Here is a 16,591-nt window from a genome sequence, read left to right as displayed (position 1 = left end):
ACCACTCCCTCCCAACCCTTTTAAAATCCTACGGGTCGGGTCACCCCACATGGGTGATCCATTATCCGTATTTTCCAACATCTCCCACTCGCACATAATGGGGTTGATCCGAATCACAAGTGACAACAAATGTCACACCTTAGATCCTTCTCAAGATCTATCTCACAAAAATTCATACAGCAAATAGGTCGTGTGACCGAAGAGTAATATTAGAGCTCACGGCACTATAAACCTGTTAGGGATATATGGTAACTCTACTAGAGGAGGAACTTCACATCTCACTATATCTCGAACTCATTTTCCAACATTAATTTAAGTATTTCTAATCCCTCGAGTATTTGTGAAACATACTTGAACCTTGCATCATATCATTGTATTCATAATTGCATTCTATACCCTAAATGGTTAAACATAATAGTCCGGCCAGTGAATACAAACATAAATGTTGGTCAAAATAGTTTTCCTTTCCTACTTGAATCCTTTGATTTTAAATCAGCTGCTTTCCTAGACATGCCCCATCAAATCGAATCAATCACAGTCATTGACAACATCCTAAAGTAGCAACACTGAAATAAAACCTCAAAAAACAATCAAAAGTCATAAGGGTATATATGAGGTTACATAAACCTCAAGGTCTCACATAATGAGGAAGCAGGGATCCATTTACTCATTTACCCAATATTGGTCGTAAAAGTACACACGGTATGAAATACGTGCTACGATGTTTTATCTCTTTCTTAGGTCGTATGTTATGTTTTTTGTCAACAAATAACATCATACAGATCCTAGTTCAAGTATTTCTCGATACCTAACTTGAGTTCTCCTTATGTTCATTCTTCCAAGCATTCTCAGATCGAGAACTCGATCAAGCTACTAAACGGGTTTAATGGATAACGAAATCCATTTCAATTACTTGTTTTAATATCATCTTGATATCTTATCAAAGCGACTAGATTATGTAGACAAAATGATCACTATCAAGGCGACTAGATCATGTACATAACATGATCACTGTATCTCTTCTCAGCATATCTTAAAACATCTTAGGCGATTGCTTGTGTGAGTAAGTCAATCTTAACCCGTTCGACATACTTTATATGTGCATACAAATCATTTGTCTCGTATTCCCAACATTAGATTACACATGAACTCAAAATTGTTCATCTATGGGCACACAAAACTCAATCAAGAGTTTGTCTGATACACCAAGTATCATATTCTACGAAATTCTAGAGATTCCATATTGTCAACAAATATATCTCTAGACATCTTCAGATTATGACAATTACATATCATCATTTACGTAGATATATCGCAAAGATACTTTCTTTGCTAATGTCTCTCACAGAATTACCATTAAGTGATTGGTTCCATCTTGATACTTGAGATCTTAACATATAAGATAGTTGCGTAACTATCATGGATCTCATATTCTCAAACAATATCATTAGATGCTCAATACATCCATACCAAACAATTTCCTTAGCTGTCAAGATATACATTACAACACTTTCTTCTTACTACTCTATATAGCAAAAGCGCACAAGTCAAATAACTAATTTTGCTCGACTAATTCTCATTCTTAGTCAACAATTGTATATCTATTCCAATCACAAGTTATTTCTTTGACAATGAAATAGAATAACTGATAGCAACACCCTTCAGGTATCACAATACATTTTCTAAAGATAATATTGATACCTACTGATTAGATCCATAGCATGACCATTGTTAGGAAAAGTATATATCATAGTATACTTCATCTCTTAGCTTTTATCGTACTAGATATGGTTCTCTAGATATTTCTTTGTGCATTTATGAAGTCTTTGGACATTTATGAAGACTTATATGGTCACAGTTGCAATTCCATATAAGCATTTATAGTATAAAATCTTATGATAGAGCAAGAACATACGAAAAGTATTCTTAGCACAAATCATACAATTTGCTAAACTCATGTCTTTTGTTTCAAAAATTGACGACAATCATTTCAAAATAGTCTCTATACACTCTTTATCATGCTTAGCCAATCCAATGTCATATGTTGACATCCGAACTCCGATCTAATAAAAACAGTTCACTAACCCCACCTCAGTTAAATGTGAGTTCGGTCTTTACTCCCAGGTCAGAAAATCCCATCATTATCTCAGAAAAATATCTTGATTACCCCCTGTCACATCAACCTATCAATCAAATACACTTGCCACATGTGACATCATCACCGCCCGGAACAACCAATCCTAAGTCCTCAACTTTCAGCCCCTTGCAGGTCATCATTAGTTGGGGAAAATATTGACACATGGCCACCGGCCTCATCGACCAATCACAAGAGAATCTGGCAACCTGAGTTCCGAGCTTTGTACTGTTGCTGATTTGACTGATTTGATGTAATGTCGGCTGAAACTATGGATAAATAGTTGAATAGGACTCTTGTAAAGGGTAAGTGATTTCATACAACAACTCAAAGCATAATCACACTCTCTAAACATATTTTGTAGTCTTTTTTCAACAATAAATCTCCTTTTTTCTTAAAGTTGGCTTAAGATTAGCCTTGCTAATTTTGAAGTCAGCAATTTGGCGCTAGAAGGAGGGCCCTAATTGTGAAAAATAGTCTCATTCTCTCCACAAAATTCGAGAGCCATGAGTCGTAGCTCAAGTTCCAGAAATCCATTTCACACTCACCCATTCTCCACAACAGAATGACCCTCAAACGACCGCCATGAGGAAAATATGTACCAGCCATCAACGCAACTCCTCGGAAGTGCATAAGGCAAACGTATGGGAATTTGAGCTCATTCCACTAGACCCACGGACCAGGATCGAAGGAAGAGAACCCACCGAAGAACTAGAAGGAGTTCAAGTCTGTGCCAAGGACCTAACAAAGGAGCTCAAAGTCAGGCGCGACCTGCAGCTATCCACTCGAAATAAAATTGAGGCCTTCCTTAGACAAAACCTTGATGTCTTCGCCTGGAATCATGGGGACATGAGAGGAATAGACCTCAACATCGCATGCCACAAATTACAGGTGAATCCTTTAGTTCGGCCAAAGTAGCAAAAATGATGACCTCTGAACCCTAAAAGATATGAAGCAGTCAACAAGGAGGTGCAAAAACTGTTGTATAACGGTTCCCTCTGTGAGGTCAAATACTCGAAGTAGGTCGTAAATTCGATCCTTGTGAAAAAACACAACGGAGATTGGAGGATATACATAGACTTTACCGAGCTCAACAAAGCATGCCCAAAAGAAAGTTTTCCTTTACCAAGAATAGATCAAATGGTAGACGCCACTGTCGAACATGAACTACTCAGCTTCATGGACGCGTATTCCGGATATAACCAAATATCGATGTACGGCCCAGATCAAGAACATACCTGTTTTGTAACTGATCGAGGTCTTTACTGCTATAGAGTAATGCAATTTGATCTCAAAAACGCTGGTGTGACCTAGTAACAACTAGTGAATTCCATGTTTTCCCAACAGATCGAAAAAACAATGGAAGTGAATGTTGACGATATGCTGGTCAAAAGCATTAAGGCCAAGGATCACTGTCAGCACCTGATCGAGATGTTTGATATACTAAGGAAGTATAGAATGAAGTTGAACCCAAGGAAATGTGCTTTCAGGGTCAGCTCTGGAAGATTCCTAGGTTACATTGTGAACAACCGAGGAATCGGGGCAAATCCTAAAAAAATACAAGCTGTCATCCAAATGAGGCCTCCAACTAAACCTAGAGAGGTACAAAGTTTAATCGGAAGGATTGTTGCCCTCAGCCGGTTCGTCTCCAAGTCTACGGACCGTTGCAAACATTCTCTGACATGTTACGAGGAGGAAAGAAGTTCGAATGGACCAAAGAATGCCAAGACGCCTTTAACGAGCTAAAGAGACAATTAGCTCAGCCTCTGTTGCTGTTAAAACCTAAGGTCGGTGAGGTCCTGAAGCTTTATTTATCTGTTTCAGAACACGCCATTAGTGCGGTTCTAACCCGAGAAAAGAACAGTATTCAACACCCAGTCTATTATGTAAGCAAGGCGATTTACGAAGCCGAGCTCAGATATTCACCTATAGAGAAACTGGCATTCACCCTGCTGATGGCCGGGCGAAAACTAAGGCTATAGTTCATGGAACACCCCATTGAGGTCCTCACCAACTCTCCATTAAGGTAAACACTACAAAGACCCGACACTTCAGGTCAGATGGTAAAATGGGCAGTCGAGCTCAGACAATTCGACATCAAATACACGCCACATTCCACCATCAAGGGCCAAGCACTCGGCGACTTTGTCTCTGAGTTCTGCAACGTCCCAATCGAGGAACTACAAAAAGAAATCCCATGGAGACTTTATATCGACGGTTCATCCACCGGAGAACGATTTGGGACAGGCGTCATATTAATCAGCCCTGAACATCGCATATTCTGTGAAGCCTTGCCATTTGACTTTAAAGCCTCAAACAATGAGGCAGAGTACGAAGCTCTCATTGCCGGCACAAGGATGGCCTCAGGGTTGGAGATCTCCTACCTGATCATACACAGCGACTCTCAACTAGTTGTAAATCAGGTCAACGGTGTATATATGGCGAACAAAGAAAGAATGGACAACTATCTACAAGTTGTAAGAAAAGAACTTGAAAGGTTCAATACCACCGAAGTCACGCAAATTCCCTAATCGCAGAATGGTCACGTCGACGCACTAGCCCGGCTAGCCACCAGTGAGGGAATTGAAGAATTCGATAGCATCCCCGTGGGAAGAATATCCCTACCATCTACTGAGCTGGACGAAGTGGTCCATATGATGATAGACCCCAAACCAACCTGGTAGGATGAGATTGTTACCTACCTAAAAATTGGGAAATGTCCCGAAAATTTTGCAGAGGCTAGAAAGCTTCAAATCAGGTCTGCCAGGTATACACTCATGATGATGTACTATACAAACTGGGATATTCTACACCTTTGTTAAGGTGTTTAAACGAAGAAAAAGCTCAGCATGCCCTGCAAGACGTTCACGAAGGAATATGTGGAAACCATTTAGGTGAGCTCTCACTAGCCCACAAGATCATACGACAAGGATACTTCTGGCCTGCAATAAGACGTGATTTCCTTGAATTTGTCAAAAGATGCGACAAATGCCAACGCCCCACCCCCATCATAAACGCTCCACCACGCGAGTTGAAACCTGTAACAGTACCTTGGCCCTTTGCAAAATGGGAGGTCGACCTAATTGGACCTATGCCCATTGGAAAAGGAGGTGTAAAATTTGTCATCATCGCAGTTGATTACTTCACCAAATAGGCCGAGGCAAAGCCACTTGCCAAGATCACCGAACAGAAAACAATCGACTTTTTGTGAAAATCAATCATCTGCAGGTTCAGCATACCTCACTCCATTGTTACAGACAATGGAAAATAGTTAGACAATGCACGACTTTCAGATTTCTGTGAAGAGTTCGGCATCAAGAAATATTTCTCAACCCCCAATTATTCGCAGGTAAATGGCCAAGTAGAAGCCATTAACAAAATTATTAAACATACATTGAAAGCAAAACTCGACTTGTTTAAAGGAGGATGGACCGACGAACTCCCTAGTGTGCTATGGTCTTAACGCACCACTGCAAGGACTGGCACAAAAGAAACACCGTTCTCACTGGCTTTTGGTGAAGAGGCTATGATTCCACTAGAAGTCAGCATTCCCTCGTTTTGCATAACTGATTACGACGAAGAAAGGAACCACATGGCTCTTCGTACGGAACTCGACCTAACCGAGGAGAAAATGAACAATGCCGAACTTAAAAATGTCATATACAAGCAGCGGAATGCCAAGTACTACAATCAAAAAGTCTGAAAAAGAGAATTCGAAGTAGGATCCCTCATATTACGGAAAGTATTCCTCCCCACATGAGAGGTAGGCAGTGGATGCCTGGGCTCGAATTGGGAGGGCCCCTATCTGATAACGATGGTCCTACTAAAAGGGGGATATGAGCTGGAAGACTTGGAGGGTAGACCCTTACCCCGTCCTTGGAATGCAGAACATCTCAAGCAATATTATCAATGAACGGGAAAAGTCCGTGACATATAAAGCCCACTTGTAATATCAATCACACCAATGAAAACGGACTTCCTATTTTTGAACATCTTGTTCAACATACTAAGGAATCTTACAAAGCCCTACTCCATACACAGGTCGATCTAAGGTCGTAAGTACTGCGACCCTTAGTGAACATTCCTCCTAAGGAATCTTACAAAGCCTTGCTCTATACACAGGCCGATCTAAGGGCGTAAGTGTTGTGACCCTTAGTGGACACTCTTCCTAAGGGATCTTACAAAACCCTGCTACATACGCAGGCCGATTTAAGGCTGTATGTGTTACCCTTAGTGGACATTCCTCCTAAGGAATCTTACAAAGCCCTGCTACATACGCAAGCCGATCTAAGGCTGTACGTGTTACCCTTAGTGGACATTTCTCCTAAGAAATCTTACAAAGCCCTGCTACATACGCAGGCCGATTTAAGGCTGTACGTGTTACCCTTAGTGGACATTTCTCCTAAGGAATCTTACAAAATCATGCTCTATACGCAGGCCGATCTAAGGGCATAAGTGCTGCGACCCTTAGTGGACATTTCTCCTAAAGAATCTTACAAAACCCTGCTACATACACAGGCTAATCTAAGGCTGTACGTGTTACCTTTAGTGGACATTCCTCCTAAGGAATCTTACAAAGCCCCGCTACATATACAGGCCGATCTAAGGCTGTACGTGTTATCCTTAGTAGACATTCCTCCTAAGGAATCTTACAAAGTCTTGCTACATACGCAGGCCAATCTAAGGCTGTACGTGTTACCCTTAGTGGACATTTCTCCTAAGGAATCTTACAAAGCCCTGCTCCATACGTAGGCCGATCAAAGGTCGTAAGTGTTGCGACCCTTAGTGAACATTCCTCCTAAAGAATCTTACAAAGCCTCTAAAGCTGTACATGTTACCCTTCGTGGACATTCCTCCTAAGGAATCTTACAAAGTCCTGCTCCATACGCAGGTCGATCTAAGGTTGTAAGTACTGCGACCCTTAGTGAACATTCCTCCTAAGGAATCTTACAAAGTCCTACTACTTATGTAGGCCGATCTAAGGCTGTACGTGTTATCCTTAGTGGACATTCCTCCTAAGGAATCTTACAAAGTCTTGCTACATACGCAGGCCGATCTAAGGTTGTACGTATTACTCTTAGTGGACATTCCTTCTAAAGAATCTTACAAAATCCTGCTCCATACGCAGGCCGATCTAAGGGCGTAAGTGCTGCGACCCTTAGTGGACATTCCTCCTAAGGAATCTTACAAAACCCTGCTACATACACATGCCGATCTAAGGCTTTACGTGTTACCCTTAGTGGACATTCCTCCTAAGGAATCTTACAAAGCCCTACTACATATGCAGGTCAATCTAAGGCTATACGTGTTACCCTTATTGGACATTCTTCCTAAGGAATATTACAAAGGTCTGCTCCATACGCAGGCCGATCAAAGATTGTAAATGCTGCGACCCTTAGTGAACATTCCTCCTAAGGAATCTTACAAAGCCCTGCTACTTACGCAGGCCGATCTAAGGCTGTACGTGTTACCCTTAGTGGACATTCCTCCTAAGGAATCTTACAAAGCCCTGCTCTATACACAGGCCGATCTAAGGGCGTAAGTGTTGTGACCCTCAGTGGACACTCTTCCTAAGGGATCTTACAAAACCCTGCTACATACGCATGCCGATTTAAGGCTGTATGTGTTACCCTTAGTGGACATTCCTCCTAAGGAATCTTACAAAGCCCTGCTACATACGCAAGCCGATCTAAGGCTGTACGTGTTACCCTTAGTGGACATTCCTCCTAAGGAATCTTACAAAGTCTTGCTACATACGCAGGCCAATCTAAGGCTGTACGTGTTACCCTTAGTGGACATTCCTCCTAAGGAATCTTACAAAGTCTTGCTACATACGCAGGCCAATCTAAGGCTGTACGTGTTACCCTTAGTGGACATTCCTCCTAAGGAATCTTACAAAGTCTTGCTACATACGCAGGCCAATCTAAGGCTGTACGTGTTACCCTTAGTGGACATTCCTCCTAAGGAATCTTACAAAGTCTTGCTACATACGCAGGCCAATCTAAGGCTGTACGTGTTACCCTTAGTGGACATTCCTCCTAAGGAATCTTACAAAGTCTTGCTACATACGCAGGCCAATCTAAGGCTGTACGTGTTACCCTTAGTGGACATTCCTCCTAAGGAATCTTACAAAGTCTTGCTACATACGCAGGCCAATCTAAGGCTGTACGTGTTACCCTTAGTGGACATTCCTCCTAAGGAATCTTACAAAGTCTTGCTACATACGCAGGCCAATCTAAGGCTGTACGTGTTACCCTTAGTGGACATTCCTCCTAAGGAATCTTACAAAGTCTTGCTACATACGCAGGCCAATCTAAGGCTGTACGTGTTACCCTTAGTGGACATTCCTCCTAAGGAATCTTACAAAGTCTTGCTACATACGCAGGCCAATCTAAGGCTGTACGTGTTACCCTTAGTGGACATTCCTCCTAAGGAATCTTACAAAGTCTTGCTACATACGCAGGCCAATCTAAGGCTGTACGTGTTACCCTTAGTGGACATTCCTCCTAAGGAATCTTACAAAGCCCTACTACATATGCAGGCCAATCTAAGGCTATACGTGTTAACCTTATTGGACATTCTTCCTAAGGAATATTACAAAGGTCTACTCCATACGCAGGCCGATCAAAGATCGTAAATGCTGCGACCCCTAGTGAACATTCCTCCTAAGGAATCTTACAAAGCCCTGCTACTTATGCAGGCCGATCTAAGGCTGTACGTGTTACCCTTAGTGGACATTCCTCCTAAGGAATCTTACAAAGTCTTGCTCCATACGCAGGCCGATCTAAGGTCATAAGTGTTGTGACCCTTAGTGAACAATCCTCATAAGGAATCTTACAAAACCCTGCTACTTATGCAGGCCGATCTAAGACTGTACGTGTTACCCTTAGTGGACATTCCTCCTAAGAAATCTTACAAAGCCCTACTACATACGCAGATCGATCTAAGGTCGTAAATGCTACGACCCTTAGCGAAAATGCCTATTTGGAAATTCTACGAAGCACAGCAGCATGTGTAGGCCGATCTAGGTTCGCATGACTTACGAGTTCTATCACATACGCTGACTAGATGACATTTCATCATTAAAAATTTAGAATATTGCAGTAGAAGCCCCAAACCTTCAAAATACTTGCAGACTTTTCCCAAACTTTTGATTTGTGGTAGCCGTCACCCCTAACCTTTACATTCGTTGCAGTGAAGGCCCTTTTGGATAGAAACTGTCCAAACACCCGTCAGTTGACCGCCCAAATAAAAAATTGACTACTTTTAACCAAAATAGAGGAGGATAAAATCGTCCAAACACTTAAAATACTTTTCATCTTCATTTTCACTTGTTTTTCGAATTTCTAGCGCACAACTAACGGGAAGAAGAGAAGAAAGATTCGCGACAAAAGGGGCAATAAACTCGCCTGAGTTGGAGAAGTCGACGATGGAGATGTCGGATGTGCGTGCCATCTAAGGGGATCTCTACGGAAACTGGTATATGGTATGTTTTTGCAAGTGTCGTCGTTGGCAGTTATAGAGAGTAAAAATCTTGAAAACGTAGTATTTTTGAGAAACCCGTATACTTGAATGTTGAGATTGTTACAAAAAAATACCATAGCCCCATTTCTGTAATCGATTTTGTATTTTCGTTGTTTGTGGTATTTGTGGTAAACGCAGTACGTAGGGTTTTTTGAAAATTGTATGAAATGGACTATATGGACAAAATGTTGTAATGAGTACGTTGGAATGTCTATTGTCATATCCATATTTGTTCTGATTAGCCTTGTGTAATGTTTCCCCTTTTCAAGAGAGAACTCTGCCTATTTCATGGTCCGCCTGAACCATGGTGGGATGATTTTCAGTAAGATACGGAATTACATGTATGAACATGGTAAGATCAGCTATCTCGACTACGTGGATCCAGATTTATTCAACCGACTTCTGTTAGATAATGCAATGAAGATGCTGGGTTACAAAGAGCGTATGAGATACATCCATAGGCTTGAAAAGAAAAGATGATCAGAGGGGTCATTTTGGTTAGTTACTAATGCAGACTTCTTGAATGTTGTAAAATGGGTTGGTCCTACAAGAGTTGCAGATATGTACTGTTTGCCAATACAAACCGCAATGTTGGAATTACCGTGGGATGAGAATGTACCAACTGGATGTATAGTAACTGGTACGGAAACTGGTGAGATTTTGGAGAGTGTGTGTTAACAATGAGGATACGGAGGTTGGACAGAAACCTGCATTTGCAGTTGAGGTTTTTGATGACACGGTAGAGGGTGATGATTGTTACGTGGTTGATGAATTTGAAAGGGATCAGTTGCATGAGTCAGATGGTATGGATAGCAGGAGAGATAGTGTAGTGGACAATGTGGACGTAATAGAGGCACAGGTAGGTGCAAATGATCAACCGGTGGAGCAAATATGGGAGACGTCAACCTCTGATATATCATGTTCAGTTGAAAATGAAGCAGGAGTAGAAGTTGTAAATGATCCTGTTGAACACAATTCGAGCAGCCCACATTTGAAGGTGCAATGGGATTGGAAGATCTTGTTGACATACTGTTCGAGCAACCCACTTTTGAGGGTGCAACAAGATTGGAAGATCCTGTAGACACACAGTTGGAGTAGCCCACGTCCGAGGGTGCAACGGGATTGGAAGATCTTGGAAATGCACCTGTTGAACCCTCTATTGAAGAAGCCATTAATGCTCAGAATACTGGCATTAGGTCTTCTGGTGGTGAATCAAAGGTGGAAAAAGAGGATAATGATATTGGCCTGGAACATTTCTTCGATTCTGAATACGAATAGGAGGATGTGGAAGAGGGCAACCAAGGCGAAGACACATTTTTCAGATTGAGTGAGAGAGTAGAATTCGGGCTGGGGAATGTAAGCAATGAGGGACCTAATAAGCAGAATGTAAACGTAAATGCAGTAAACAGTGGTTCAGACTACGGGGACTCGGATGACCTGAGAAGTATGTCAAGTGGTGATGAAGCGGGTGCCATAAGTAACAGTAGAAAGGAAGTTTGGTTTAACCCTTCAACTGACATGGAGGACCCTAAATTCCAGATTGGTTAATGAACTGCAAACCTGTTTGGGGCCTCAAACATTTATGTGTCATATATTTGGGGCCCCTAGTGCTTATTTTTAAAACGTTTGGGGCCCCCAAAACTCTTAATTGACATATGTTTGGGGGCCCAGATGCTTATTTTTTGAATGTTTGGGGCCCCAGATGCTCATATTTCAAAGGTTTGGGGTCCCAGATACTCATTTGTTGTATATTTAGGTTTCTGTTATTCATATATACTAACATGTTTAAAGTGTTCTGCTGCGCTATACAGGTATGAAGTTTGAGAGCACAAATTTTTTTAGAGCAGCTATTGTACAATACTCTGTGAAGAATACAAGAGAACTGCTAGATGTGAAGAACGAACAACATAGGATAAGAGTAAGATGTTAAGAGAATTGTCCATGGCAATTATATGCCTACAAACAGCAAGACTGCAGCTTAAGGATCAACATGTTCTAGGACGAACATAGCTGCACGTTGGTCTGGCAAAACAGTAAGGTCCATGCGGATTTTTTGGCCAAGAAATACCTACGTAAGTTCAGATCGAAACCGAAGTTATCCATGAACAGCTTCATGGAAACAGTGAAGGAGGACTGTATGTATGAAATATCAAAATATCAATATTATAGAACAAAAACAAAATGTGCAGCGGTTGTGACTGGACTTCTTGAGGAACAATACAAGATTCTTTGGGACTATGGGGAAAAGTTGAAGAAAACTAACCTTGGAAGTACTCTGCAGGTTGAGGGAACAGGAGGTGTGTTCAAGAGAATGCATGTATGCTTGGGGGCATGTAAAGAAGGTTTCAAGGCTGGTTGTAGGCCTGTGATAGGACTTGATGGGTGTTTTTTGAAGACTACACATGGGGGTCAGTTATTGGCAGCAATGGGGATTGACGGTGAGAATTGTATGTTCTCAGTTGCTTGGGCAGTCGTGGATGCAGAGAATAGAGCGAACTGGACTTGGTTTATAGAACTTTTGGTGGTGGATATAGAAATGTATAATAGTAAGGCTTGGACTCTCATATCTGACAAGTAAAAAGGATTGGTTGAAGCTCTGAATCAGTTTTGTGAAAGTCTGAACACAGGTGCTGCGCCAGACATTTGTACAACAATTTCACTCTCAAACATAAAAGGCTAACTCTGAAGAATTTGTTCTGGGCTGCAGCCAAGTCTACAACTGTACCACAGTGGAATGCAGTTATGAATGAGATGAAGATGGTGAATGAAGAAGCCTTCTATTGGTTTAAGGAGAAGCCTGCAGCTCAATGGACGAGATCCCATTTCCAGAAGCATACGAAGTGTGATATCTTGTTGAATAACTTGTGTGAAACTTTCAATGCCTCCATCGTTGCAACTAGAGAGAAGCCTATAATCACAATGTTGGATAAGATAAGGCATCAACAAATGACACGGATGGCTGCAAAGAGGGAGGCAGGTCAAAGGTGGGATCGTGCATATGGTCCAAAAATTGTAGGGATAATTGAGAAGGCTAAATCAGACGCGAAGTTATGAGGGCAGATTATGCAAGTAATCAAAATTTTGAAGTTTGCAACACGGATGGTTTGAGGTGGAGTGTGGATTTGGTGATAAAAGAATGTGCATGTAGGAAATGGCCACTGACTGGAATTCCTTGCGCACGTGCCGTTTCTGGTATGCTGTCAAGGAGAATAGAAATATATGAATTTGTTGATGAATATTACAAGAAGGAAAGATATCTGATGGCATACAACCCCGTGATTCAGCCAATGTCAAGGCCCGAACTTTGGCCTGAATTAGGGAAACACCCGTTGAAGCCACCAATGAAGAAGAAGCAGGCAGGTAGGCCTAAAAAGCTCGGAAAAAGATCTCAGACCGAACCACCCGCTGGAGTTAAAATGACCGGAACAGGCATGCAAATGACGTGTAGAAAGTGTGGAGAAGCTGGACACAATAAGAGAACGCGCACTGCATAGATGTATCCTACTGAAACACCACAGTCACAGAAGCGGAAGAGAGAGAGAGCCACAGCTACCTCAAAAGAAAATGCACCACAGTCACAGTCACAGAAGCAGAAGGGAAAGAAGTCCAAAGCAGTGTAGTCTAGATGTCATTGGATGTAGAAATGTAATTGAACTTTTTGGAATGAATTATGGATTTTGATGTTTTGGGAATATATGTGCTACCAATGTATACAATTTTTTATGTGCTACCAATGTATATAGGTTTTTATGTAATGTATACATGAATGAATTATGGATTTTTGATGTTTTAGGAAGTGTTAAAATACTCTTCATTGTGAGGGTTGAAGTTTCATAAATTAATGTGTGCTACCAATGTATACAGGTTTTTTTGTTGCATCTACATTTGAAGTTGTTGTTAATTTTGCACTGGAAACTGTTGTTAAAGCGATGGGGTATTTACTGTAAGCAGTTGAATAGAAAAGGGGCATTTTCCACCATTTTTCAAAGGTATGGGACCAACAATCCACATCGTGCGAAATGTTGGGGGCTTTATCTGCACTATATACCTAACATTTGGGGCTTTTACTACAAGATTTTTCAAACGTTTGGGTGTTAATATTTGCATATTTATTTGACAACAAAATTGGTCAATGTTAACAGTGAACATGTACAGAACATCACAAAATTGCAACTACATTTAAGCCTTCATTAACGTAGGGAAAGAAGTAGGTTACACCACGAAGAATGGCTGATTACAGATCCAGGCAAAAAACCCGAAAAACCCCTACGCAGATTTAACTGCAGATCCACTTCACAAACATTCCACATACAAACCCACAAAACCAGATCTTCCATACCCCACCTCCATTCGAACGGAGTTGCCTAATTTCAGCTTCCATCTCTCGTCTCAACCTCAGAAGACCAGGTATCAGCTCCCTTGATCTTTGACACATTGGGGGATCCCACCAAAGAAAGAACGTACAGCCTTGTAGATCCATACCTCATGGACAGGTAAGAAATCGTCTACCTGGGTTCAAGTTAGTCCATGACGTCTTCATCTGGGCACGAGTTTCGCAATTACACTTTGGTATCTCCATTACTTCTACGTTCGGTTTAGGATGTTGATAGAGAGTGAAAAACTGACAACTGACAGACAATTTATTAGGGTTGTACTTGTATTCTTCATTTGGAGGGAACCGAACAAGTAAAAAAGGGCATGAAAAGGTATTTTAAGTGCTTGGACGATTTTACCCTCCTCTATTTTGGTTAAAAGTGGTCAATTTTTTATTTGGGCGGTCAACTGATGGGCGTTTGGATGGTTTCCATACAAAAGGGCCTTCATTGCAACGAATGTAAAGATTAGGAGTGACGGCTGCCACAAATCAAAGGTTTGGAAAAAATCTACAAGTCTTTTAAAGGTTTGGGGCTTCTGCTACAATTTTCCCTTAAAAATTCATGAAAGGATGAAATAAGCAATAAAGTTTAGACCCCACAAAAAAAAAGAAAAAAAGAAAACATGCATTTTCATAAGCATTCAAAATACCGTACGGCTCATCTTCGAGCAACAAGATATCTATAAAGTTTAACAAATCATCAAAAATCCAAAAAATGTCTAAGAAAAGCTAGGGGGAGGGAGGTCTTCACGAGGAGCGACATCATCTTCATCAGCAGGAGAAATTCGAACCCCTGCCACTTCCGATAAACGCTGAAGCTCTTCCTTTTGCTCTTCCACAGCCTCCTCAAGGAAACCCACGTCGAACCCTGGCCTCTCTCTGCGAATGTGTTTTACTACTTCCTCCAGAGCCACGACGAAAGCATCCTGAGCAAGAGCGTCAAACTCGGAGGATGATTTCCAAGTCTCCACTACCTTCGCAACCCTAGATTCAGCCTCCTCAGCTCTACGCATCGCCTTTCTTGCTCTCTCATTTGCCTCCCGTACCTTTGCCATAGCCTCCTCAGTTCGAACTCTCTCTTCTTCAATCCTCTTCTTCTCAGTGTCAGCCCTACGACCATCTTCCTCCCTCAGAGCTCTAATCTTCCCATCCACTTCTCTTCTATCTCTAGCCTCGAGTTCAGCTCAAACCCCATCATGTTAAGCTTTCTCTCGTATTCTTTTTCTTTTATTGCAAACTGAGCTCTCTCAGCCTCCATGCTATTATACAAATTCAAGGCCTGATCCTTGGCCTCCATCAGTTTGTCGAGCTCAGATCTCACCTACATTAAAATCCATAAGTTAAGCAGCTCGTAAATATGTAAATCATCAAATAAAATGAAGTAAGGAAAATACCTTATCAGCTACGGTCATCATGTACAGGATAGAGCAATGGTCGTGGAGTTGAGCAATCACTAAGGCCTCGCCTATGGGCATCTCATTAAAGAAGCCCTACTCCTTTTCACCCCAACTCCTGGTAAGCAGGTTTGCAGAATCACGCAGAGGTGGGGGAAGTGCAGTAGTAACCTCCCTCGATGGAGATGGAGCTCGCAAGTAATCCAGGAAGATCTCTGGGCGGTGGCCTAGCAGACTGTCCAGTGATGGCCTCTGTAAGTCCAGGCATCTCTCCTGCACCCTTGCCGAGCTAGTCGAAGCGAAAGTAGGTGCCGTAGGAGGTGGCGAGGTATGACCTAGAGATAGCAAAGTGATGGCCACCAAAGGAGAAGAGCTCAACGCAGGATCAACTTTAGGGACCCTTGGTGCGGTCGGCGTACCAGTACGGTTCCTCTTCAAGGGGACCTCGTCCTACACTTCCTCAGAACGACTTTCATCCCGTTCTGGGACATACTTCTTCTTGGCCTTCGTTGCGGCCACAGCTTTCGCCGCCTTGTATCCCAACATTTCTGAATTGTGAGCTGTAAACAAAAATGTATGTAGTACTCAACTCTAACAAATATCACCTCAATAAACCAATCAAAACCAACCTGAACTGGTAGGAACCGATGTAGATGCTGCGACGGTAGAAGGCCCTGGCACCCTAGTTTGAATCAAGCTGGCCTGGAAAAGGTTGGAATTCGAGAGCAAAAATTTGCCTCTGAGTGTCTTTCTTCAGTGTAGGCCTCTTGTAATCTACACAGTAACATGATATCAATTAGAGCCGCTCATAATACAATCTAGGTCAAAACACCAAGAGGCAGTTACTTATATAACGAGTGATAAAGCGCTGGGACCACGTCGTCCCTATTCACCTCGACAGAATGAAACTGCCACTCTCCCAATACATAGAACCACTCTTCCTTCCATTTCTTAATCGAGGAGGGGGTGTCTAAAATCAGAGAACCTCCCGTCCTTGGCCTAACACTTGTGTACCACCAACCCGAGTTCTTCCCATCCTCCTTAAAAGTAAATAAAGAGTTGAACTGCTCAACTATAAGCTCAGGGTTACCTAATCTATCCTATAGAATAAACGTGACGATCAGAGTCCGCCACCCATTTGGGCATAACTGGGTCGGAGCTATG

The 16,591-nt window shown here is 42.0% G+C and overlaps 1 protein-coding gene across 1 annotated transcript; it reads left to right on the top strand.

Annotated features, from left to right (window-relative positions):
* Positions 1 to 12,708: 12,708 nt before the first annotated feature.
* On the top strand, positions 12,709 to 13,152 carry LOC111392449. The gene has a single exon (XM_023017799.1). It carries the CDS (start codon positions 12,709 to 12,711, stop codon positions 13,150 to 13,152), a length of 444 nt encoding a protein of 147 aa, XP_022873567.1.
* Positions 13,153 to 16,591: the final 3,439 nt, after the last annotated feature.

This window comes from Olea europaea, unplaced genomic scaffold (genome assembly GCF_002742605.1).
Source record: "Olea europaea var. sylvestris unplaced genomic scaffold, O_europaea_v1 scaffold93, whole genome shotgun sequence".
NCBI lineage: Eukaryota > Viridiplantae > Streptophyta > Magnoliopsida > Lamiales > Oleaceae > Olea > Olea europaea.
Note: the sequence above shows the minus strand (reverse complement) of the source record. Positions and strands in the feature narration are given on the sequence as shown.

Bases quoted from the DNA above. Each gene is read 5' to 3' on its own strand.
- LOC111392449 (XM_023017799.1), top strand. From the start codon at position 12,709: ATGAGGGCAGATTATGCAAGTAATCAAAATTTTGAAGTTTGCAACACG.